The 27,426-nt window shown below is 44.2% G+C and overlaps 1 protein-coding gene across 1 annotated transcript in view; it reads right to left on the bottom strand.

Annotated features, from left to right (window-relative positions):
* Nucleotides 1-24,839, bottom strand: part of LOC147013519 (galectin-8-like) — a 55,507-nt gene extending 30,668 nt beyond the window's left edge. The window contains exons 1-5 of the mRNA XM_085855378.1: nucleotides 24,747-24,839; nucleotides 19,933-20,042; nucleotides 8,516-8,726; nucleotides 5,306-5,425; nucleotides 5,120-5,194 (exon numbers count right to left, since the gene is read on the bottom strand). Coding sequence (XP_085711504.1) covers nucleotides 5,120-5,194; nucleotides 5,306-5,425; nucleotides 8,516-8,726; nucleotides 19,933-20,042; nucleotides 24,747-24,791 — 561 coding nt within the window. The 5' untranslated portion in view covers nucleotides 24,792-24,839. The remainder of the gene's footprint in view (nucleotides 1-5,119; nucleotides 5,195-5,305; nucleotides 5,426-8,515; nucleotides 8,727-19,932; nucleotides 20,043-24,746) is intronic.
* Nucleotides 24,840-27,426: the final 2,587 nt, after the last annotated feature.

The raw sequence follows: 27,426 nt of genomic DNA, 5'->3' as shown, positions 1-27,426 counted from the left end.
AAGAATGATATGTTGTTTGATTTGTGGTTCCGGTTCTGAGTATGTTCAACGTTGAGTCGTGAAGTTCCTCGTTCCATTTCCGGTTCTGAACACGTTGAACGTTGCGTCATGAAGTTCATCCTTCCAGTTCATCAAAGCTAAGTTTTCCAGACTAGATCTGTCGTTACATTTTCATCCTGGTGTTGCTGTTTACCTCTCTCGGTTTCACGCTGTGGAAACCAAGGCATTTCAGATCATTGGCATCTCCCGCGATGAGGTTGAGTCCTTGGGCCTCTCACTTTCTCACTGCAGGCAGGTCGGTGGTCTTTCTGTCTTCTACCGTCTCCTCTCCGGTCTCGCCACCCCCCCCCCACTTCTGTGTCTGTGATTTGTCCCCACAATATTTGCACAGTGTGCTCAAGGTCCACCAACAACCCCCTTCTGGTAAAACTACCAAAATCACGAATCACTGCTCACCTTCACTCTTTCATTCCTCTTTTTACCCGCCTTTGGAATAAACTCCCTCACTCTTTTCAATCCCATTCTTCCCTCCAGGCCTTCAAAACAGCTGTTCACCACCACCTCTTATCATCCCCCATGTAAATCCTCTATTTTCTACCCCCATTAATCCACCCCAAACCCACCTCCTTCAAATTCCCTGCTTTCCTTCCTGAAAGTCCCTGTAATGTCCATCTTCTGTTCCCCATGTTCCCCACCCCATCCCTCTCAGGTCAGGTATGGGAGCATGTGCCAGAACAGCGCGTCGCTGCGTCCACTTTCCGCCGGTACTCCAGGGGCCTCCGTCTGGCCATCCCCCAGGCAGATGCCAGGCCTATCCCTATCTCCTTGAGATGATGGTCAACCTGCTGCAACCATGAGGCACGTGGTTGGCCCACTGGCCTCCTCCACTCATGAGACTCCCTCGCTGAGAGAATCTGGTGAGCAGGATCAGCGTCAGGAAAACGAGCCACATGTCCATACAGCCGCAGCTGACGCTCACGGACTATGCAGGTAACAAATCTCATCCGAGTCTCTCTCAGCAACCGCTCGTTGGTCACAAAATCCGACCAGCGATAGCCAAGGATTCTCCGAAGAGACCTGGTACCAAAGGAATTAAGTCTCCGTCTCAGATCCTTGGTCAAAGTCCAAGTCTCGCACCCATAGAGCAAGACTGGAAGTACCAAGGACCTGAAGACTCGGACTTTCGTCCTCCCGCACAGGTACCGGCAGCGCCACACCCCATGATCCAGTGAATCCATGACTCCCCAGGCCCGACCCAGACGTCTATTGACCTCCGGCTCACAACCTGCGGAGACATGAATATCACTGCCAAGGTAAGTGAATCTCTCCACGACCTAAACATCCTCACCACAAACAGACACAGACAGGACAGCAGCATCCAAGATGTCACCGAAAGCCTGGATCTTTGTTTTGACCCAAGAAATCCGTAATCCCAACGGCTCCGACTCCTCATTCAGCACCTCGAGGGCCCCCAAGAGGATGTCTAAAGTCTCCGCAAAGATGACTGCATCATCTGCAAAATCAAGGTCCGAGATCTTGACATTGCCAAACGATGCACCGCAACTTGATCTCTCCGACATCCTCCCAAAAATCCAGTCCATACAAGTGCTGAAAAGTGTGGGGGCAAGTACACATCCCTGACGAACTCCAGTAACAACTGGAAATAAGTCAGAGGCGGTACCACCACACTTCACAGCACTCTCAGTACCAGAGTAGAGTTCAGACATCAGATCGATCAGTTTCGGTGGCACCCCACGAAGACCAAGAATCCTCCAGAGGACATCCCGATTCACTGAATCGAACGCTTTACAGAGATCAACATAGGCTGCAAGCAGCCCCTGCCGAAACTCTCGTCTGCGTTCGGTGAGGACACGAAGTGCAAGGATACGGTCAATCGTTGACCTCTTTGGTGTAAAGCCTGACTGCTCTGGACGCTGGTGCTCATGCAGATGGTGGCGAACCCTATCAAGAATTATCCGAGCAAAGACCTTGCCCGGCACTGAGAGCAGCGTCACCCCTCGGTAGTTGTTGCAGTCTTGGCGATCACCCTTCCCTTTCCAGAGAGGGACAACAAGGCCCCTCTTCCAGTCAGTTGGGATGATGCCTGTGTTCCAGGCAGAGCACAAAACTGCATGCAACGACGCGAGTGCAGCATTTCCACCAGCCTTGAGAAGTTCAGCATGGATGCCACAGATCCCTGGAGCTTTGCCCCGTTTCAACTGGTTCACCGCAGCCCGTGTTTCCTCAAGCGATGGTGGACCACAGTTGATTCGAGGGTCAGCAACAGGGATTGTAACACCCTTGACGTCCAACTCGACAGCTGGGGGATCAGCCTGGTACAACCGCTCAAAGTAACCGGCCCAGCGGGCCTTCACTTCAGACTCCTCTGTCAAGAGCCTACCACTCTCTGCTCGAACTGCAGTGATCCGAGGGATGGGCTTGGATGAACGTAATGCGCGAATTCCCCTGTAAGCGGGACGAGAATCACCTGTCCACAGGTGATGCTCTACCCCCTCACAGATTCCTCGCACATAGGCCTCCTTGTCCACCCTCAGTGCACGTACAGTTTTACGCCTCAGCTCCCTGAACAGCTCAGCTCTGCCATTCAGCCTGGCCCTGCGACTCTGGTCAATGGTATCCAGTGTCCCTTGAGAAACAAAATTCTTCTTTGCCCTGCGGTGAACTCCAAGGCATCCACCGGCAACATCAAGGACGGTGGTCTTGAAGGTGCTCCACAACTCTTCAGGACCCCCCAAAGCACCCAGACCCCCAAGTGTCCACTCAGCCTGTTCGCAAACTCCTCAGCTACTCTCTCATCCCTGAGCTTGGCAACATCCAGCCTCGGCTGGGATGGTACCATTCTCCAGGATTTAAGGTGCAGCTTTAGAGTTGCTACAACAAGCCTGTGGTCAGTATTGAGGAACTGAGCACTCCGGTAGACCCTGCAGTTCTGGATCATCCTCCAACGACCGTCAATGAGGACATGGTCAATCTCCTTTGCCACACCGCCAGCGTTGGAATACCAAGTCCAGCGATGAGCTTGTGGGCGCTGAAACCATGAACCAGCCACCCTAAGTCCATGACTTCTTGCAAAGTCAAGGAACTTAGTGCTATTCTGGTTCATAGTTCCTGACCCATGGGGACCAACACACACCTCATAACCATCCCTATCAGTTCCAGTCGATGCATTGAAATCCCCCAAGACTAGAAGTGTATCTCGTCTGGGGCACTGATCAACCACAGACTCGAGTGTGGCGTAGAATGTGTCCTTCACGGTGAGGTCACTCTCCTCAGTCGGAGCATAAATAGAGACCAGGGAAATGACACCTAAGGAGTGACGAATCCTTAATCTCATAATACGCTCGTTGACCGGTGTTACCTCAATTATCATTGGGGTCAGCTTATTGGACACAGCTACAGCAACTCCTTGGGTATGGTAACCATCAGAGCGACCAGACCAATAGTAGGTGTGACCACCCACCATTATCTCGCCGCAATCCGGTCTCCGAACCTCAGAGAGAGCTGCAATCCCGATGTCCAAACGCTTGAGCTCAGATGATAACAGAGACAGGTGATCATCCTCTCTTAGGGATAGTACATTCCAGGCACCCACCCGAAGGGACCACCTCAGGTTAACCCAAGGAGACCGCCGTCTGGTGGACGACACCTCAGCACCACTCCGACACACTCTCCCGCAATCTGACCCAGGGATGTTACCCCGTGGTTTCCCTCCTATCAAAGATTGGGGGTCCCGAAGGCTTTGCCCCAATCCCATCATCCGGTGAGCTGCCCTGCGAAGGGAAGCTGCACAGGAGGTACTCCCACGGAGTGGGTTTTCAGATTTTTTTGCGTTTTTGCGTTTTGCGGAATGAAGGGTTTTACGGTGGCCGGAGTGCAAATCCTGCCACCAACCTCCTAATAAGAAGTAACCCAACTGCAGGAGGACGTCCGCAGACACAGTTGGGCACTAGATATGGATGACCGTTGGCTCACAAGGAGCTCCTCCGCCCTTTGACAGGTTTTGTTTTTAATCCTGCTGGGTGTCCATATCCAAACACCCACCTCACCAGAAAACCTGGTGGGGGAGACGGTTTAGTCGCCGACAACCCGACCATGGAACAGGTTAGTACAGGTTTACATGGTACCTGTAGCAGGTCACAGATCGAACCTGACCTGACAAAATCGAACCTGACCTGACATCCCTCTCCCTTCCATAGATCTACTAATGTCGCTGTTCCCCACTGTTTTGCCCTTCCCTCTCCCGCCCCTCTTGCTCATGCCCCCCTTACTGTGCGTTGTGTGTTAGCTCTCATACAAGCCTCGACAAGGTGTACAAAAATTTTTTTTTAAATAAAATAAAAAACGTGTGTGTGTGTGTGTGTGTGTGTGTGTGTGTGTGTGTGTGTGTGTGTGTGTGTGTGTGTGTGTGTGTGTGTGTTGTTCAAAAAGCACAACATTTTCTCTCTCTCCATATTTATATATTTCTCTTTTTCTTTCTTTTCCCCAACCCCCATGCTGTGTCCCGGTGGTGATTTTGTCAGGACGGTGTTTGTCTTTGAACATGTCTAGATTGCGCTCGTCTCCGGGCTCTGCTTATTTCTGGGTGGTGTGTGTCTCTGGACTGTATTTGTAGTATGACCGGTAGAAAATGGATTTCAGACATTATTTTGTTTCCATCTGCACTGTTATTCTATGTGGAATAATTTTGATGGGACGGTATGAATCGTAATTAACGCTCCACTGCATGTCTGCCTTCCCTCCCCCCCCCCCCCGCACTGTTCCTCACTCTCCCCTCTCTCTGTCTCTCCTACCCCTCTCTCTCTCCCCCCTCTTTTTCTACCCCCTCCTAGTATTCCCGTCAGCGAAGTGACGGGTGATATTTGCTCTTGGTCAATAATCAAGCAAAACAAGACCAGACAAGGTTATTGTGTGTTGATACACTCTGGATGTATTCCACTCATCTTGGTTTGTACTCATTTCTTTGTTTGTCATCAGAATGTGGGAATTATTGAGAGAGTGGTTGTGTTTTCACCAAACAATATTCATCACTGTAGTAAGAATAATCCATTATTTATGATGATAACGATGATTACCATGATTAAAAATAGCGATTACTTACATTACGACAAATCTCAATTTGGTTTGTCAGTCCTTCACTGTATGTGTTTGCATCTTCCTCAAAATCAGCAGGTTCCTGTCGAGACAAAAGTAAATTATCAACATCTTCATAGTAATTGCCAAGTTATCTAAATATCTTGGAGAGATTCAGAAATGCTTTGGTGGATCGTGTGGACAAATCACTTACTTCAAGGTTCTTAATAGACACCTTGCTGAGGTTTACGACCCCACCAATATAAATTGCACGAACATCTCGTACATCATGTCTTTTATGGAATTCTGGATAAATGATGTCATTGATTGTTACCTGCAAGAAAGTTTCGAATAATGGTAAGTAATTCCTTCATACCTTCACTGTCGGTAGGTACTCTAACGCAACTCGACATAATGCTAATTACTTCCAAATGACACAACCATCATCATTGGTGTTCATTTCATTGAAAGTGTAAAGAAGACAAATGCATTTCTACCACATTTATGAATATCAATTCCTTCTGCTGTCCGATGGTATGGTGGAGAAGTAGTCCACTTGTGTTTGAGGTATCTCGTCAGTTCAGTTCTCACCTCCATTACAAACTGTCGGATCGGTGGTTTTTCCAAAGATATTACATCACAAAATTTGCTGTGTCCCTCAGATGGACATAAAGCGAGGGACCTGTCTCGTGGTATTTGTTGGACATTCAAGATTCCACGTTATCTTTTCACAAATGGTGGATGGGTCATTCCCCAGAAATCTGAACAAATTCCAAATTCTTGCCAAATTAACCTAATGCAGTGTAATGCCAGGCCTGACCAGCAGATTCATGAATGATTTGGGCCAATTTTACTTATGTTCTATCAGCTGTCTTCATGCTATGCAATGTGATGTGGTGTAGCAATATTAATCTACACTAATACATGTCAGTGTGTCAGTCCATCTGTCAGTCCGTGCGGTCGTCAGTCGGTCTCCTCCAAAACCATGAAACCTCGTGGCCCCAAACTTTCCATGCATACCAAGGGATCTCCAAGGTAGTGCATTTGTGAAAATGTGTTTTTGTGTTAATTTAAACGCCCCCTTGGAAGATAATTCATGGGCATATTTAATTATCCTTTATCAAGACTCATCCTTGGACACCTCGCTGGGGTTTTAATTCACCATTTTTTTGACCTGCTCAACAATGCCTTGAATTAGAACAAGCCGCAACGGCTTCTTAATGATAATTTTTTTTAATTTTTTTTTCACTTTCCTCACTCACATCATCGAATATCTCGTCATCATACCTACAAATCACTGGATACATTGCAATGCTTATAAATGCTTGGAGACGCCAGTGTTCATGGCTTTATTTCATTTCCACACATACCGTAATCTCTAGAATCTCTTAATCTCAGCCAAATTTCAAAATCTAAACTTCTTAATTTACCTCAGCATCAGTTCCAATGCCAAAAAAAGTGTTAATTTGTTCATTTCAGACATTGCTTGACATTCTGGGCATCTCCAGGTGCAATGTATTATATGATCGATCGGCGATCACTAACTGCCAAGCCAGCCGTTCCTTAGCAACAGTTTTGTTGAAGTGCTTGCTTGAGTGGTTAAGCCACTTGGCCAGCACTCTACAAGCTGCTTGGTTCAGTTCTAAGCCATGGCCATTCAAGGAAAAAGTATTTGCACTGTCACTGAATATATCGATCGACTTGAACAAAGTTTGGACCCTACAACCCCGATCTCCCTCTCTCCCACCCCCTCTCTCTCCCACCCCCTCTCTCTCCCACCCCCTCTCTCTCCCACCCCTCTCTCCCACCCCCTCTCTCCCACTCATTTCCCCCTTTCTTTCTATCTCTCCCACCCTCCTCTCTCCCACCCCCTCTCTCTCTCCCACCCATTTCCCCCTTTCTTTCTATCTCTCCCCCTCCCCTTCCTTCCCCTCCCCTTCCTCCCTCGTGTCATAAATGTACCTTAAACAATGGATTTTAATCAAAGGAAATGAAAGAGTATTTTAACCACAGTGGGAAGAGAGGTATGGCTGCATTTCGAGTGTTTGGCCTTTTTCTGATAAAGAGGATCAAACGAAGGACTAACACTCTCATTGGAATCATCCACAAGACCAAGTTATTCCTCAGCTCCTCCCAACTCCAAATTGTAATAATAGTGTAAAAGCATTTATCTGCAGTCGCATGGAGGTTGGATGTCGCCTGTAACTCGGTGCCGTTAGATGTAATCTTGCACTCTTGCAAGTGGTACAATCCAAGGCTTTGAAACTCATTGGAGTTACTCAACAGGATGTTGAGGTGCAAAGCCTGCTCCTCTCCCAATGCAGACAGATTGGTGGCCTTGCAGTTGTCTGACTCCTCATTTCTGGTGTCACCTCCCCTTACCTCTCACCTGTTTGTGCATCACGAGGCTGATCAGGTTGTATTCGCTCAGATCGTGGCTCAAACCTTGTTACCCTCAACAAGTGTAGCTAACTTCTGCTCAACTCTTTTGTCCCCCCCCCCCTCTTTTTTTCTCTACTTGGGTATTGCCTTCCCAAGTCTGTATAACCATGTTCTGCTCTCGATTCCTTGATAATGATGAGCAATCAGTTTGTGGTGAGAGCATTTGCTCTGAGTCTAGGAGGTGAGTAATTTGAATCGACCCTGGTTGAGTCATACCAAAGACATTAAAAATGCTGCTTCCTCACTTGACACTCAGTATTTAGAGGATAGGACATGGACAAACCCCACGGGTTGGCATCCAATGAGGAGGGGTGCGGATGGAGGAGATTTGTTGTTAAAATGCTCCTCTGACTGCAGAGAAAAGCATCGCCACTCAAAGCCGCTACTGGTACCCAGTGTTCCAGGAAGTTACTTCCCCCAAGATCAATGACTGTCTGAAATTAAGTCCTGCAATATCTGGTGTCTGTCTTGTCTGCATGTATGTTGGTGTGGAATATGTGTCACTGACTCTTCTCACCTGTCAACCTGCACTTTTTGATTTAGCATGGTTGAGGGGAGAGGGGAGGGGGGTTTGTATGAAAAGGCAAAATAAAACTTTCGACTTGTTCCACGGGTTTCCCAAAGGTGAGAAATGAATTGAATGTGGCACCTGTGGGGTTGCATCTGGATGATGATTCAAGTGTAACCTGTGTACATCTCACCAATGTGAAGGAATTAAAGGAAACTCTCACACAGATTATATGGTAATTTGGATCAGACTTTGATACAAAATGTTGTTGATTTGAGGTCAAAGAGGATGGAGACTCTTCGTGCCTGAAAAATATGGCTCAACCAACCGCAATTGCTGAACGAAAACATTTCACTCATTTGCTCATTTTAAATGTCATTTTCTACAACAAACTAACACAAAGCAGTAACAAGTGGACATATTATTTAGGGGAACAAAACATACAAAATTTCATTACATGTTTTATTGCCTCACCAGGTAGCCAGTGCTGGTTATTTGAATCACAATGTGGAATTTCTCACCACCACAAAAGCTTGCTTCATGATCCACTTGCTCTTGCCAACCACAATGATCATATGAATTCAGGGCAATTGCATTTGTGCTGGGATCACGTACTCCAATGTGAAATGGAGCTAAAGTTTCTTCCTTCCATTCAACAGTAGATTTTCTCAAATCTATATACAAACTGCACAAAACAAATAAAAGAACCAATTATTTGAATTGCAAACAGCAATATTACACAATAAGTCAATCATTTCTTGTTTTTTTTTTTTTTTAATTCCCAACATACAACGTGTTTTGACATGAAGTTTGCCTCCAATTTGTGTTGCAAGATCATCTGCATATAATGGAACGAGTGGATATGTTGTTTGGCGTCGACCTCAGGGCACTGCAGAGAGTGCACCGGAAGGTATCATGGAATAAAAACCCAAAAATCAAGACACAAATGTGCCCTTTGTGTTGTTTTATGGGTGAAACCAACATAAACAGGAGACAGAATGGTAAGCTTATTCAGACTATTTATTAATCCCTACTGTCTACCTTAAACACAACAATCTATAATAAAAAGGAGCTCGGTCTCGGCATGCCTGCATGCGTCCGTCTGTCAACAATTGTTCTACAAGGGACACCAATGATCAAGTAATAACGGCAACCCCTACACAATGGGCAGCGCAACATAGCATGCGTATACAGTCTAGGCATAGACACATATACTGTACATACAGGCAGCATCTAACGTGCTGCACATGCACAAAAACATAGGGAAAAGGTCACAGGGGGCAATTACATACTGGGGGGAAATTGGCCTTAATCCCCATCTAATTAAGAGACTGAGAGCGGAAGGTGAGGGGTGAGGAGGGGGGGCTAGGAAGGAGGGAAGTGCGAGGAAAGGGGTGGGGCGGGGAGAGAACCGCCTCGCCAAATGTTGGTATACACTCTGGGAAGGGGGGTGGGGGGACAGGGAAGGGGGAGGGAGTTTGTGAGGAGGTAAGCATGAGGATAAGGGGTTCTGGACTTGCATTTGGAAGGAGGATTTGAGGGGGAAGGGGGGAGGAATTTTCGACTTGTGTTTGGTAGTGGGACTTGTGGAGTAAAGGGGGGGGAGGACAAGATTGAATGAAATGGCGTACATTAAAACAGCAAGTTAATACAGTACGTAGAGACCACCCAGAGATGTCCATGGGGGGGGGGGGTGGAAAGGGAGGGAGTTTGGGATGAGGTAAGTATGATGGGAAGGGAAACAGCTTGATGGGAAGGGAAGGATAGGCAGTGTAATGGGAAGGCAAGGCAGCATGAGGGAGAGGGAATGCAGTGTGAGGGGAACAGAAGGGAAGGTGGTGTGAAGGGGAGTTGGGGTGATGGGAGGGGAAGGGAAGGCAGCATGAAGGGAAGGGAAGGTAGCGTGAGGGGAAGAGAAGGCAGCATGAGGGGAAGGGAAGGCAGTGTGAGGGGAAGGGAGGAATAATAAAACACGTTCAAACAGCAACATTTTGTTTTTAACCAATGGGTTCTGCATAAAACAGGATGGGAGAATTTAAAACCCATGCTATCTACCTGGCAATAGTCTGCCTGCAGGTATGCATGATTGCACATGTAGCAATCTTTGCACTCCTCCGGTCAGCTCGCTCCAAATCAGATTCATACATGCTACACTCTGGGGAAGCTGTTTTAAATACAAAATGAAGCCGTTAATCCTTAACAGTCCCCTTCAAAGAGGGGGATATGTGGGGGAAGAGGGGTAGGGAGAGAGAGGAAGGGGGGAGGAAAGTGGTAGGAGGGAGGGAGAGAAGGAGGGGGAAAGGGATGGGAGAGACGGAGGGGGAGATGGGTGGGAGGGAGGGGGAGAGGGGGAGATGGGTGGGAGAGAGGGGGAGATGGGTAGGAGGGAGGGGAGAGGGGGAGATGGGTGGGAGACAGAGGAAGAGGGTGGGAGAGAGATGGAGATGGGTGGGAGAGAAAGGGAGAGAGACGGAGAGGTGGTGGGGGAGAGGGGGTGGGAGGGGCAGGGGTTGGAGAGAGGGGCAGGGGTGGAAGAGAGGGGTGGGGGACAGGGGGAGAGAGAGGGGTGGGGGACAGGGGGGAGAGAGTGGGGTGGGAGAGAGGGGGGAGGGGCAGATATGATGGTCAGTTTAGCGTCCATCTGAGAGATGGCAAACACATTGAGGAATCACTCTGCCTCTGAAACACCAGGATGACAGTTTATAGCTGGGTCGGGATTCAAACCCAGGCTAGACAGCTAAGAGCACGCGTGTGTACCTCTCAGCTATCCTGATGTGATGTGGTGATTCATTGCTTTGTAACAACTGAAAATATTTTTTTCTCATTGGAGTCATCTAATTTATTTTGTTTTCCTAATTCTGGAGATGTCCCCCATGGAGAAACGAGCTGCGGTATTGCCACCGGAAGCTTGTAGTCACCAAGTGGCTTCAGCACTCAATCAAGTACTCCAATGAAACGGTTGAAGAAACTTTTAAAAACGAAATCTTAATTTTTCTTTGCATGTATCTATCTATGTCAAAGTGACGGGTCGTACAATGAAAGAAAATCTTCCAAAGGGGGAAACATCGTGTAAAATAAAATTGCACATTTTCAGTGAGTGAGCCATTGCCTGAGGCACAGCATGACAACGAAGGGCCAAACGCTGACGAGGAGGGCCTGAACATTGTTCAAATCGATCGCTATATTCAGTGGCAGTGTGAACACTTTTGCTCTGTGTGGCTATGGCTTGGAAGCAAACAACCAAGTAGCTTGTGGAGTGCTTGCCAAGTAGATTAATCGCTCAAAGAAGCACTCCAACAAAATGGTTGAGAAGGAATGACTGGCTTAGCAAGCGATTAGCGATCGCCAATCGGTCATATAAACATCATGCACCCGTCCAGAGATGGCCGGAATGTCGAGCAATATGTGAATTGTACAAATTAACACTTTTTTTTTAGAAATTAGAACTGGTGCTGAGGTAGATTAAGAAACTTATATTTTGAAATTCGGCTCAGATTAAGAGATTTGAGTGGTTAATGCATGTGCGGAAATGAAATAAAGCCATGAACACTGGTGTCTCCGGACGTTTATAAGCATTGCAATGTGTCCAGTGATTTGTGGGTATGATGATCAGGCATTCGATGATATGAGTGAGGAAAGTGGGAAAAAAAACAAAAAACTCTCATTAAGAAACCGTTCCACCCTGTTCCAAGTCAAGGCATTGTTAAGCAGGTCAAAAATATGATGAATTAAGACCTCAGCGAAGGACAGCAAGGTGACCAAGGATGACCCTTGATAAAAGATAAGTAAAAAATAAGGCCATTAATTACCTGAAAAAATGGGTGTTTAAATTAACCCAAACACCCTATTTTCATTCATGGACTGCCGTAGAGTTCCCTTAATATGCATCGCCAGTATTGGTTGTTGTTTTGTTGCTCAGGACGTGACGTGACATCTGCTGCCATCCCGCGCATGCTCTGTTGTGCTTTTGTCCAGATATGATCTTTTTCCTCGTCGCTCTTTGATTGCCATGAGCACGGTGTGTTTTGCATGAGCTACCAATAAAGCTCTATCTGTTCACAGCAACAGTGTGCTATGTGTGATCTGATGGATTGAAAACTTGATAATAATAAAACTACAGTGTCTTAGCTAACTGGCGCATGAAAAGTTTGGGGCCGTTAGGTTTCGTGGTTTTGCATTTATGGAGGAGACAGGCTGATGGACGGACTGACTGACAGACACATACTAACATTTATTGGTGGAGATTCCATTTTATTCATGTAACAGTAATATATCGCCCGGACAAACTGCATTTCTGAATACACTGGACAACGAAGATTTTGCAACTGGAGTGGAAATGCATGTTCTGGACTAAATCGAGGATGCTGATTCTGAATCTGAAGTCACAATTTTCTCAGCACGACAGGATTTTGAGTTTCCATATGGTCCAATTACAGTAGTTTGCCCTGGTGGATGATTTTGAGTGATCATAAATTATCATTTTTTGGTATTTTTTGTTTCAATTATAGCAATACAACTGTTGTAGAATATTATTTCTCATCAAATTTTTTAGTAAAATTTTCCACGCGGCATGATAATTTTGCGTGCCGCATCCGTTCTGAGAGGAGTTTGTAACTTGATACTAAAATGTTTAAATGCAATGTACATATTTTAAGAATGTATCAAGTTTAGAATTCATATCATGCTAATAGCATCTATATTTTTGAACAGTATGCGGAATTAGTGGACAATTGAGCCTGGTGTGGCTCAGTGGTTAAGGCGGTGGCTTGTGATCCTTGGGGTCCTGAGTTCGAGCCCCGCTGGCCGCTGAGCTAGCATCAAGCAGGTTGACTCAGCCTGTCATCCTTCCGAAGGTCGGCGAAATGAGCACCAGTATACTGGTAATTATCCCTGCAGGGTCGAAGGCGACTAAAGGGTTGGCGTCAGGAAGGGCATCCGGCCTTAAAAACATTGCCTCAAGAAAGGGTACCATGATTGGAGCCCGCAAAAAGCTGACCCCTGCTCAGGGATAAAGGCTTTCAAATGGTGTGATGATGATGATGATGATGATGATGCGGAATTGGTGGCCAACATGCTAAAGGCCTATCAGCGAATGGGCTGAAGGATGTCTCTTAAAATGCACTTCTTGCATTCTCCTCTTGATTTCTTCCCACCTAAACTGGGCGAGGTAAGCGATGAGCACGGTGAAAGGTTCCACCAAGACATTTCGGTCATGGAAACTAGGTATCAAGGCCGGTTCAACCCAAACATGATGGCTGATTACTGCTGGTTCCCAAAACGGGAGACCAATTCCACACAAGCACAAGGCCAAGTGTCTCGCACACGTCTGAAAGGTGCCTACGCTGACTATATTGAAAGGAAGAGTGTAAACTTGAAGTGTTCTTTCTGAATTACTCACAATGGGGCAGATTTCCCAATCAAGTTTACACCCTTCCGAAGATTACCATGTTCTAATGTTTTATTAACTTCTTTTTCTGCAACTTGTTTATGTTCTTGGTTTGTATACTACACATTATGCACGGAGATCAATCATTGTTATCAAAATATGATGTGAAAGTAATTACTTAGCACTTATATTAGATGTACAACGTGACAATCTGCAATAATAAATTATCTAATATAGCATGCTGGGTATCGTTAATACTGTTATGGCTGTGGGGATAAGATGGAGGAACTTCATATCAAAGTTAGGATAGTATAGAGGTGAAGGAGACATCTCAATGTAAATTAAGGAGGGAAAATGAGCTTAAGTGTTACTTGTACCCACACGGGGTGGGTGTGGTGTGGTGTTAATTAGATGGGGATTAAGGCCAATTTCCCCCAGTATGTAATTGCCCCCTGTGACCTTTTCCCTATGTTTTTGTATTTCAAGACCGGCGATAAAGGGGGATCACATCCTTAAAACAACTAAAACCGAGCAGCACGTCCAAGCAGGCAAGAAAGCCCCGCTTCCAGGGGTGACGACGGGCGAGGCCACGCCCCGAGAGTGGATGATTAATGGGCGTGACGTCAGAGAGCCGGAAGAAAGAAAGTGAGGTTCATTTGAGCAGACCTCATGTAAGTGCAGCAGAGGGTTTTACATCGCAGACGCTGTTTTCTAGGAGTGGCATTACGCCTCTCAGCGGTGACGGTCTGTCGATGACAGACGTAATGACGTCAGCGATTGACCGACAATATCATGATGCCTCTCAGCGGTGATGTCACACGTCGCCATGCAAACGAATGTAAAAATTAGAAAATCGTCAAAAATATCCAAACCTGTCCGTGTGGCGCAATCTCACATAGCCCATGTTGTACATTAGACCACAGAGCACCCACATGCCGAAAGTGGCGACGATCCGTCCGGCAGTTTCGGAGGAGATACGTCCACAAAATATGGCTTTGCATATTAATCTAATAATGTGTGGAGGCGCCTCAACCTGAGGCTTTAATTTACCTCACGTTTTATCATTACATTTTCAATTATTACCATTGTAAATATTTGATCTATAACAATAACAACAACAACTGTGAGGATGCCACTTCCTGTCGTCCGCAAGAGGGTAAGCTCGACCAGAACAAAACAATTGTTTTTTTGGATGTTGTTTTATGTATTTTGTTATTGTGATTTCTTTTAGAGGTTGTAGAACTACTAATAAACCTGTATTTGTGTTCATAACAGTTTTATTGGGTATTTGTGTTAGTTTATTGAAAAAAATCATGGGGAGGCCTCGTGTTCAGTTTAGCGTTAAGTCAGTTGGGGCCTTGGGAGTATGGGGATAAAAAGGGTATAAATAGAGACCGAAGGAGAAAGGATGAGGAGTTCATAAAATGTGATGGATGCTCAGTGTGGCCATGTCAACAATAGGGGAAGCAAAGGGTTCTTACTGTTTCAGGAAGTGTGAAGAAATCGCCCACTTGAGGATAGTAATTACAAGGTTGAAGGACACACATCGATATATAATTTGCAGCAAGTTGCAGAATGTTTGAAATTTGGAGATAATAGTTGGTTACGGTTGTGGAGTGAGGTTGCTGTGCAGGCCGTGGTGGATGTGCAGCGTGTGCAGGCAGTGGTGGATGTGCAGTGGGTACAGGCAGTGGTGGAAGTGCAGCTGGTGCAGGCAGTGGTGAGTGTGCAGTGGGGGCAGGCAGTGGTGGAGGGGTGGTGGGTGCAGGCAGTGGTGGAGGTGCAGGAAGTGATGGAAGTTCAGCGGGTGCAGGCAGTGGTGGAGGGCTGGTGGTTGGGGCAGTAGTGGAGGTGCTCCCGGGTGCAGGCAGTGGTGGAGGCATAGTTTTTGATTTTTTGATAGTTTTTTACTGATTAGCTATTTGCTTGAGTTTTGTTCTTGTGTGGTACAAGTATGCACTGGCAGTGTTATTAGAAACAGAGATTCCTGCAGCAATCAAGAGAAGCATGAAGTGCCCTCCCTTTATATGGAATGGTTTCTCTGAATTGCAACTTTAACATAGGGCCTGAAAATTCCTACAGGGGGTCACCCCCCCCCAACCCCCAAAATAGGTATTTGCTTTCTTCTCCAAAACCAAAATCAATTTTGATGAAACTTGACCACAACCTTCATCATCCATGATATTCTTGTGGAAAATGCCAGGGACATAGAAAAGGCCCCTTTTATATGGTTTGTGCCATGTGGCAAACAATAGAAAACTATAGGGGGAGCACTCGGTAGAGTGCAAAACCTCTGCCGCCAATAGTGCTGGGTCACTTTATTGAACCTGATATCCTATTCATTATAGGTCAAAACGGATCAGACTCTACTGAACCACGATTGAATAAACTAAACTACATCGACGCGCATGTAGAAATGCCAAAAAAATAAAATCGAAATTTTTTTGAAAAAAAAAAGTTGCAAAAATTTATTTTTCTCTAATAATTTTTTTTGGGGGGGGGGTTGGAAATCACTTAAAACATCTAGAAATGCAAAAAAAAATTCAAATATTTTTTTTCAAAATGCCCGCCATAGCGGCCATATTGTACTTTGGACCAGGTCCAAAATCGAATGGCATGATCCTTGGACCATACCTAACCCCCCCCCCCCACTAAGTTTAGTCGAAATCCGTCCAGGAGTTTTTCCGTAATACTGTTCACAAACAAACAAACAGATGGGTGAAAACAGTAACCTCCGCCCATCTTCGATGGCGGAGGTTAACTCGAGGGGGAGCACTCGGGAGAGTGCAAAACCTCCGCCGCCAATACTGCTGGGTCACTCAAGTGAACCTTATATCTTATTCATTAAATATGATGTCAACAGTGCTGACAGTTATAGTTCTTTTCTCCAACTTTTTTTTGGGGGGGGGGGGGGGGTTGGAAATAACTTAAAACATGTAGAAATGCAAAAAAAAGAAATCGAAATTTTGTTGAAAAAAAAAGTTGCAAAAATTTTTTTTTGGGGGGGTGGGAGGTTGGAAATCACTTAAAATATGTAGAAATGCAAAAAAAAAAGTTTTTTTATCTGATTTTTTTTGGGGGGTTGGAAATCACTTAAAACATGGAGAAATGCAAAAAAAAATTCTTTTGGGGGGGGTAACAATATTTTTTGGGGGGGTTGGAAATCACTTAAAACATGTAGAAATGCAAAAAAAAATTTCTTTTTTTCTCTAACAATATTTTTTTTTGGGGGGGGGGGACCAAGTCCAAAATTTAATGGCATGATCTTTGGACCACACCTAACCCCCCCCCCCACCAAGTTTCGTCAAAATCCGTCGAGGAGTTTTTCCGTAATACTGTTCACAAACAAACAAATAAACCAATCTTGCCAAAAGGTGACCACGTGTGACTTCTTTAAGGTCACACTGAGGTGAACAGAGCTGCTATCCACCAGGAGCGACTCCTTGAGGAATATCTGCCTACGAGAGATTCCGATGAGAATCGTTCTAAAGAGTAACCATGAAAAATATGCGTTTGCCTCATAACGTCACCAAATGACGTCATAATGTCTCAAGCTTGACATATCGAGAAAGCACTCATCGAGGTGTTCAATTTGAGGTACTACACGATATGGTTCCTAAAACTTGAAAATTTGACCTTGGGGTCAAATATGTTTGACCTTAGGTGCTAACCATGAAGGTCAAGGCCAATCGCCACCAAAAATTAATCAGCTGAGCGCCAGACCATGAACTATATTCCCATGAAGTTTGAAGACGATCCAATCAAAATTACTCAAAAAAATAAGGGTTTCGTCGACTCCCCTGATTTGCGACAGTGACCTTGACCTTCGACCTTGACCTTCAAAATTTTGTGCACTTAAAGGGACCTCTATAGGCCTCTAATATGCGAAGTTACAAAAATTTCCAATGATAACTGTGCTCTGCAGAATTTTTTATACGTAATTACAGACGAACAAAAACAACAAAACATACAAGCCGACTAAGATATCTTGCAAAAACTTCGTTTTGGCAAGATAACAAACAAACAAACAAACAGAAAGGGGTGAAAACAGTAACCTCCATCCATCTTCGAAGATGGTGGAGGTTAATAAGGGACATCCCATGGCTTGTGGAAAATGCCAGATGCTATCAAAGACGACACATTCAAAAAAAATTTAATGTGCATGTTGTACTATCCTTGTGTTCTTAGGAGGAACCAAGTCATTCTCAGGAAAATTTCATGTAAAGGGGCGCCCTTACATATACAGTATTAGTTAAAACACGTCAGTACATACTGAAATTTTTTGTGTACATTCAAAACGAAAACCCATAAGATAATGTGCATGTGAGTGATTAATTTGTTTAAAAATTGGCTCCCCTTTATATTAAGTCTTCTGGAGCATTACTTGGTTCCCCCTTCGACCACCTGGGTAGCACAGCATGCACACGAGATTTTTTTGAACATCCCTTCTTTTCTATTGTTTGCCACATGGCACAAACATAAAGGAACCTTTTCTATGCCTCTGGCATTTTCCTCAAGATTAGATAGGTGCCTGGAAGTATTGGAGATAGAGAGGTCTCGGGATGTTAGCAGGACTTTTACGTAGCTTGAGCATGGATGGGTGAGTGTATGCATGTGTGTGGAGTGTTTGTGGGATCTCATCAAGGGGTGTTGTTTTCGGTTGTATTCGTAGGGGGATCAATTTTGTCTGATATTGTGCATTGTCTGATATTCGGTTTAATTCTGCCTCTTACGTGCTCCTCTAATTCCCCCCATTATTGTTGAATAAATACCCCGATTGTTAAATGTATCAGCTCGTTCCGTGTTTCTTTCATTGGTTCGACATGACGCGTGTTTGAGGATTAGTGCCGGTAAATTGTTCATTTGGTCCGGCCCAACTTTGGTAATTCCGCTCAGTTACGCCGGATCCGAGTCGGTGATAGTGACTCGATTCGGACAAAGTCGGCCGAGGGTGAATTTCCCTGGTAGTTTGGATCACGTGGGTATTTAGGTAAATTGAAATTGGCAATCGACCCTACCCCACATGGTCTATCTATTGGCAAGTTCGGTCCGATAGAGGACCCGTCGGCTCCGGATTTCTCCGGGGGCCGACCTATACATTCCGGACGACCCGTCGGGCCGACTTGCAGCTCCATCTGGCGGTCGTACTCGCGGCTGATACCCGGCCCCGCAACAATATCAACCGATCACAGGTCCCCCTGCAAACAAACGGTGTGACGTGTGAAGATTGTTTGGACGGTACCTTTGGTATACGTGCGCAAGCGACAGCACCGAGTTTACGTTTTTCTTTGCTTTGATTTATGATGGTAGACCATTCCATGTGGACAACCTATTTGTTAATTTCCATTTTGATGTATTTTTAGTGATTGGTTGATCAAATGTTTTGTATTGATATGAAATGTTGAATGTATATTTTGATGTATATTTTATAGATATTGCAATGCAGGTGCATGGTGATAATAAAGGTGAACTGAATGCATGCAGCTTTGCACATTTTGCAATTACTTTTTCTTTCTTTTTTTTGCAGGAGTGGAAGGCTCATGGAAGAAGAGGATGTAAGTGACAGTGAGACAAACATCAAGAGAATTGATGAACATGGAACAGGAGAGGGAGTAGGGGAGGAAACTGAAACTAGCAAGTAAAATGGTTGCGTGAGGAAAGGTTAATGGGGGTAATAAAGATCATACAGTCGGTCAGAATTGGGGATGATAAGAGGTGGCGGAACATTGCTTTCTTGAAGTCCTGGATGGAAGAATGTAAAAGAACAGCTTCTGGAGGGTGGTTCCTTAGATGGGAGAATCTAGGAATAAAAGAGTTGAGGCGTGTAGTCGGCCTGGATTTTGGAAGTTTAACCAGAAGGAGGTTATTGGAAGAACGCGCACATCCTGGTGTTGCTAATCACGGTCAGACAACTGAGAGGAGAGGGGGCTATGTTGAAGAATCGATGTTAGAAAACAGAGACCACTGACCTGCCTGTGATGTGAGAGCGACAGTTCTTGTGATTTAATATAAATTCACTAAAAAATAAAAAAAATAAATTCATTTTCATCTACAATGGGATCGCACTCCATGGATTGTTGTGTAAAAGGGGTCGTACTGACAAATACCCCAGCGAGGCACTGCATTGTTAATGCTCCGTCTTGATGATGACGATGTCTTTGTAACATCACATATGTTAACACCTCAAGTAGAAATTTATATCCCATCGATCAAATGTCTTTGTTAAAGTGTGCATCTGATTAAATTTTGCAGGTGCAGTGCACTTTTTAGCACCTGGACAAATTTTAAATGAGCAAGCTTGATTATCATTAATTTATACATGGTAATTGAACTTTCACTTTGAAAAAGCAAGAGGAATGATTCAAAAGATTAAGGTCATGGCTTGTGATAAAGCTCATATTTATGTGAGTCCCTAAAGACACACCCTGACTAATGACACACATGCTGAGCTGTCAGACCCCAATATTATCAGTCCTTTACTTTGGTAAAGCAGATTTAATCTCACCTGTTATCTTGTCCAGGTGGAGGAGTACATTCATCATGCATCATTCCATGGATTTCGATGACGGTTCCTTCTTGCAGCTTACCAATAAGTGATCGCACGAATGGTATGGGCTACGATGGGAACAAAATAACAAAGCCACCGTTTATCATTCTTGTAAAAATTGTCATTTACATTCTAGGTTTGAATAATACATTCAATACATTTAAAATTAATTCTGGCTGTACTGTTGATACAGTGTCCCATAGATAAGAACAGGAATTCGAACTTTGGCGAAATGGTGAGGGTGCCAGCGACTCCCCTGTGGACTGGCACTGAGCTTCTTCGCATCTTGCCTCCTTATTAGCCCAGGAAACTAAGATTTTCAGTGTAATTTAAATTGTGCTCTCAGAAGTAAACAGGTTGGTGACCTTGCAGCCTTTTTATGAGCTATATTCTGATCTTGTTCGTCTCGCTCTCTCACTGCCCCCCCCCCCCACACCTTGCCCCCAATCCAGAGCTCCTTACTTTGTTCCAGCCACAAGTCCAAACTCAATGCTCATCTCCATTCTTCATACTTCTCTTTGCTCCACTATGGAAGAGTCTTCCCAAATCCATCATCTCGAGCTCTTTCCTTTCAGGATTTGAAGTCTGCTGTCCACCACCACTTCATGGTCTCTTCCATCTCCATGAATGACCTTCACTATACCTGTGTGAGACCCTGTTATGATACTTCTGCAATTCCTATTATTGTCCTGCGGTGATTACCTCTTGTTGTTCGACTGCCTCCCCTTTAGCAGCCGTCCAAGGTCGTATTATGTTCTGCATTTTTCGGCAATTTTAGACATCTCGTACCCCCCCCCCCCCACCGCCCTCATCCTAATGCATTGCTCCCTAACAATAGGTCATAATATATGGATGCTACCTTTCTGCATTTTGTCTGTTGATCAATTGTCCTGTTGTTCTGCTCTGTTATGTAGCCACTACACTTGTATTTAAAAACTAGAAAGAGCAATCAGATTGCAGACCCTCGACATAACTTTTTTGTGTGGTGTTTGTGTAGTTTTGTGTGATGTTTATGTACTGGTGTATTACGTAATTAATAAGAGACGTTATTATAACTGCTAGCAGTGATACCGGGTACCAAGACATCCCGCTTTGATGCAACCCCGCTTTGATTGGATACCTGACTCTGACCCATGACGTTTTTCATTGAGTTAAATTGAATTTAGAATGGGATTAAAATAAATTAAACTCATATCAAATGGAAGATCAAATCGGTAGAGTCCTGCGTTGGAGTCATCAGAAGGAAGCTGGATAGGATTCGCATATCAGCTGCTACCCATCTACCATCAAACCCATCCAGGCACAGTCAAGTGAGCCTTAATGAAAAGAAAAAAAAATCAAGAAAACAAAAAGAACCCAGATTAAAAAAAACTAAATAATTCTGGCTGTCAGACCATGAATACAATCAAGTTGAAATTTAAAACCTGCATTCCCCATCACTACTAAATCATAATTGTGAAGTTTCATTTCGATTGATTAAGTGATTCCAGAGAAGACATAATTTGATATTTTTCTTCAATCCAAGATGGCTGCTAAACCATGTGACCTATCAATTATTCCTTAACAAACTCATACACCCAAGGCTTGGGGAACACTTGTGTGAAGTTTCCCCTCGATCTGTCCAGCTGTTCTGGAGAAGAAGATTTTTTTATACGTTTAAGGCTAAATCCGATATGGCTACCAAGGAATGTGACCTATGATGTCATATATATGAACCTTTTGTTCCTCATGGACAGGCAGTCATACGTGTAAAGATTCACCTTGATCTGTTCAGCCGCTTCAGAGAAGAAGATTTTTGAAGGTTTTAAAAAAAAACCCAATATGGCTGTCACACCACGTGACCTATGACGTCATAGTTATCATTTTCGACATGAATTTTCGACATGAGTATCACAAGATTCTACATTAGTAGTCAAACCAATGGTGAAAATTTTGTCTCAAACCAACAAGCGGTTGCAGAGAAAAACACGAAAGTTCTGTGCAGACAAACAAACAAACACAAACAAACAAACAAGCAAGCAAACACACCCAAACGCAACACCATCTCCTTCCGCGATGGTAAAAAAACAACTGAATATACCAGTAATAGGTGTCCTAAACTATCCTTGACCATGTTGTGGAATGTTAGACAAGACCCTCACTTTTTTTTAGATCATCTCTAACGAGATGACCAAATAAGACCAGTCTCAATGTCCTACGTACGTACGTCCCCATTTCTTTCTTCCAATTTTCTTGATATTTGGTATGTGGGTAGATGTCGATGAGGGATGCACGACGGTATGACCCTTGACCCGATTGAAGGTCAAGGTCAATGTCAAGGTCACTCCAAAGTTGCGAAATCGTCCATTTTCAAAATCTATCTCCTCCGCCGTTTATGATCTGATCTTCAAAATTCCTTCGGATTCTGATAATATGGAACAATATCTAAATTTGGTCAGGCCGTTTTTTTGAAATTCGTCCTGCTTATCGAGTCACGTGTCTTCAAAGTTGGAAAAATCGTTGGAAAAATATCATCTGTCATTTATGACTCAGAAATGCGGTTTGATTTCTGAGGTCCGGTTTCTTTCCTTTTTACTCCCGGGCTTTCGTCTGTACGTTGAACTAAAAGACAAGACGACATCAAAGCCATTCTAAGCCGATCAGAGATCCACATCTGCAGAGCTTCAGAGATGACCGTCACTCCCAAACGGGAGTAATTTTTTCTTCCCACCTCACTTTTTCGCCATTATTTGGTTTAAAATTTGTTTTCTCCGCAACCACTTAAGTGATTGACACAAAACTTTCATCAGAGGAGTGCCTACCCATGGAGAATTTTTAAAGAAAGTTACATGATGATTGGATGGAAAATGTGACCGGCGTTCAAAAAAGTCTGTTTTCTCCATGTTTGAGTTGCAGGGTGTTTCACATATCAGTAATAAACAGTCTCAACCTCACTTCATTCCAATCCAATGCATTGGGACCATACTCCATCTGGAGTATTGGTGTTGCCAAAGCAGTCTCCTGGGTTGTTGGGCACAATCCTGGACAGGTCCACCGCTCCAACACAGGACACTCAAATGCTTCAATCATCCCAGCAAGCTGGTACTCATCTTGCCAACCTCAGAAGGATGACAGGCTGAGTCAACCCCACCTTGTGGTAATTCAACAGCCAAGCAGGATTTGAACTCAGGGCGCTGGAATCCCAAGCCCACCACCCTAACCATTAAGCCAACACCAGGCATGCTTCATTTGACCTTGGCCAAATCATGAAAACTTGTAGGAAAATAAAGATCCCAAAAGGAATCTGAGATCCAGACCACATTTTATATTCGACTTAAAATGAATGAAATATATTTCATCAAAAGATTATATTTTGCTCTGAAAATTAACTAAAAACAGGATTTCTTTGAATTTGGCTGGTGACCTGCAATAATGTAGAGGAAAGAAATGAAAAGCATTCATAAGAGAAAGAGATCGTTTATAAAGTGTCATTGGTTTGTTGTTTGCACACCATTTGAATTAAGGTCTCTCATGATGGTGATCCATCAATTTAAAACAAATAAACCAGGTAATAATTCGCGTCCACAACCATCCTCGACTATGTTTTGGAACGTCAGCCGAGGCCCTTACGTGTGAATGAGATGAAAAAGGACTCCACTGAAAATTCCGGTCAACACAAAGTTCAGGATAACATTTTCGTTCTCATTACCTTCTACGTTGTCTACACACAAGTATGGTTATCACATGGTACTAGTTGTCCTTCAACATTTTAAAAAAAGTTTGAATTTCACTTACAAGTATTCTTCAGAAAGCTGGTGTTTCTTCCCAGTAAATCATTTCCCAGGAATCCTGGAAAATTGTGGGAAATTGATTCGAGATTCTTGCCTTTTCCCACTTTTTTGGTTCGGGCTTTGTAAAATTTGGACTTCAACTATCTCTAGCGGCAAGCGCACATGCGCTTGCACTTGTCGATCTTTTCCAAGTGTCGATCTCCTTTCCCAACACGAAGGAAAGATTCATCAACCTGTATTTTATGTCCTTTAAAGCCATCCCACAACCAAGTTGACGATATATGAAATGTGTGCAGTGGTAAAAGTTGGCTTCATACAAAGTTACATGATGATTGGAAGGAAAATGAGGCCGGTGTTCCAAAAAATCAGTTTTCTGCAGGCATGGGTTACAGTACTCCGACATAGCACAGGACATTCCTAGTTTGATTAGCATATGGGTACAGGGTGAGCCTAACCCAGGTCAAAAAACCAGTGAAGACCAGTAGCTTACTGGTCAACTGGTACCAGTTGAAAACCAGTAGCCAACTGGTACCAGTAAAGCCAGTTGGTTTCTTACTGGTTTTAATATGGAAATTGGAATACAGTGATATATTACCAGTTGAAATACAATTGTATTTAACTAACTGGTATCAACTGGGACCAGTACATTGTAACTGGTATCAACTGGGAGACCAGTACATTGCAACTGGTATCAACTGGGACCAGTACATTGCAACTGGTATCAACTGGAACCAGTAAGACTTTAACTGGTACAAATATGAGCTACTGGTTTTTTCAACTGGGAAATTGGAATTCTGACTGAATTTAACTGGTACCAGTTGAAACCAATAGAGACCAGTTAAAGACCAATTAGAACCAATAGAGACCAGTTGAAAATGTGTTCTGGTTTTAACTGGTTTTTCGACCTGGGAAAGTACAGGGTGTTTCACATAGCAGGAATAAATGAAAACCATTGTTTGAGTGAGAGTATGCACCTCATTCTCTAATGCCAATTGTACTCACAGGGTCATCGACGTAGAATTTGGCATCATGATATTCGCAGGCCATGGTGAGCTTCTCGTCAGTGATGATATAATGCTTAATCCCCTCCTTTCCAGGTGCCTTTATATTGAGAGACATGAGGAATGAATATGCAAACTTTGTTTTTTCTTCAGCGTCTCTGCAAATGTTGGGCGAATGACGCATTCAAAACAAACACTTAATTTGATTTGCAAAGAAGATTTTGAAAATTACATAATCAGCACAATTTTTTCTTCCAATTATAAATACTACAAGTATTGCTCCCTATGGGAGCTGCCTGGCTGGAAGGGATGTGGGGTAGGGGAGGGGGAGGTCATGTTATGATCTTTATGATCATTAATATGGTTGCGGACCCGGAGTCACGGTGGTACGAAGGTGGGGGTATCCCTGGTTATTCTCGGACCTACCGAGAATCGAGGCCATCGTACACCAATAACTTCGTGCCACGGCAGGTCGCTAATCGACCACGAACGCCAATAACTTGACCATGTGACCCAGGGTCCTCCACATGATCCGATAACCATTTACCGACGAACACGTGATCTCCTTATCGGGGAATCGTGCCCTCGGCGATTGTGTTGCTGTTATCTTTATTGGATCTTCATTAAGGTGGCCGAGCTTACTGCTAACATAATGACGGATTGATGTAAGAGCCGATTAGTTGAATTATAATCTCACGGCTAATCTACATATGGACATTGGAAGAAAGGACAACCACGGGCAGATTGAAAATATAATAAAAAATAATTTGTTTACAAGCAATAAGGGAAATGGGAAGGAGGGGAGGGAACTCGAGGGTTTTAATGGCGTCAAAGCGGCAACCAGGGCAGGAAAAGTGGAAATGCAATGAAAAGCAATCAAGAGATGCATTTACAAAACAGGAAAGCAAATGCACAAGTTTCCAGACTTAGCTTAACCTATGCCATAACAAAACGAAGGTGCCATAACATAACCTATGCCTATGTTAACCTACCGGATAACAAAACAGGGTACCCATCAGACCATACACACAGGGGAAGACAAATTGGGGACGGGCAGGGTGGTCTCAGCCTATCGGTATGTACGTCACCGTCACCCTCCCCAGCTTGGTACCGCTCTCCAGAATGGCCCCGACACTGCACTCCACAGCTGAGGATCCATGAGCGACGTCGAGAGCACAGACCAAAGCGTCCACAATCAAGGAAGAAACGAGGGTGATGCAGAACATCCGGGACGAGGGCAGAAACGAGTGTGACGACCAGGGCAGAGAGAAAACAAAGCAGGCACCGAGGGCAGCTTTATAGCCCCTGGGGCAAGTGGGGCTAATGAGTCGCACATCAAATCTTTTGAGGTGGTCTGGGACCAGCTATTGGGCTACGTCAGATCTTGCCAGACATTGGTGGATTCCCCCACAGCCCTGCCCATTCTGCTCCTTGGCCGGATATTCACTCATTTTGTCCTTCCGGCTGTCATCAGGAGCAGAGCTCTGCACTTAATATGGGCAATTGCCCCTCCTCCCCCATGCTCCCGGGACGAACCCCAAATGTCCAAGAATGTCCATGGCACAAGGCCAGGTAATAGGGCAATCATTGCAGAGAGGCTGGGTCATATATTGGTCCGTTTACCGGGTTTTTTGGGGGGTGGAGGGGATTTCTTTTTTTCGGGGGGGGGGAACCTCCATTTCGGGTGGAGGGGAATGAATGGAGATTAGGGGAACGAAATACAGGACAGGGGTAGACTGCAATAAATTACATTACAGGGTAGACGTCAATACAGATGGACAGACAAACAAGGACTTTGTGGGGCTTTAAACAATAAATGGGAATTTGGTGCGCATTTCAGAATGCTGGTGTTATTTGCACACGTTGAACGCTATGGCAGTGAAACATGCATGCCCTACGCCAGTGGTTCTTAACCAGGGGGGTACGTGTACCCCCTGGGGGTACGAAGCATCAAAGCAGGGGGTACGATATATGGTGTCAAATTCAATACTGTTTCGTACTTAAATTCCGATAATAATAATAAATAACTAATAAGAAATGTTTCAACTCATGAATTTTAAAATATTATAATCAAATATTGTATATTTTATATTTTTGAGGTAGCATTTAATTTTAATTCTTTACCGTTTTTAACTCAAATCTATGATGTAATTATATTTGTATAAGACAGTGTTACTTGGCTTATACTTACGGTTTGAGACTTAACATGTTTCATACGTTGTCAATTTTACTCGTATAATACGCGTTCAGTTATACGACTGGCACTGTTGCTTGGAAGTTGGACATTGCTCAGTTGTGTTTTGGGCTGCGGAGGAACAGGTTCGTACTGTTGCAGTGTGGTGTTTGTTTGATATATTGCAAGAAATTGGTGTTGTAGTGTGATAAAGATGGTGCAATGATCTGATAAGCTATTGTGCAGCAAAGGAGGTATTACAATGGGAAGAGAAGTGATAATGTTTCTGCACTGTGGTGTTGTCCTGTGATGAAATTGTAGTAGTGGAATGGTTTTGTTGGAATATGAAGCTGTAGGATGGGGTTGTGATGTGTTGTGAAGGGTTTTCATTGTGAAGGTGCAGATATGAAGACATATAATATTTGTAAATGTGAAGTGTGTTGTTAATCCCTCCTGCTGTCCAGGAGGTCCGTCTTATCACTGTGGGTTGTGAAATGGTTTGAATTAT

Source organism: Eptatretus burgeri, chromosome 14 (genome assembly GCF_056783735.1).
Source record: "Eptatretus burgeri isolate ZD-2024b chromosome 14, Ebu_testis_v1, whole genome shotgun sequence".
Lineage (NCBI taxonomy): Eukaryota > Metazoa > Chordata > Myxini > Myxiniformes > Myxinidae > Eptatretus > Eptatretus burgeri.
This window is presented reverse-complemented; position numbering and strand designations above follow the sequence as displayed.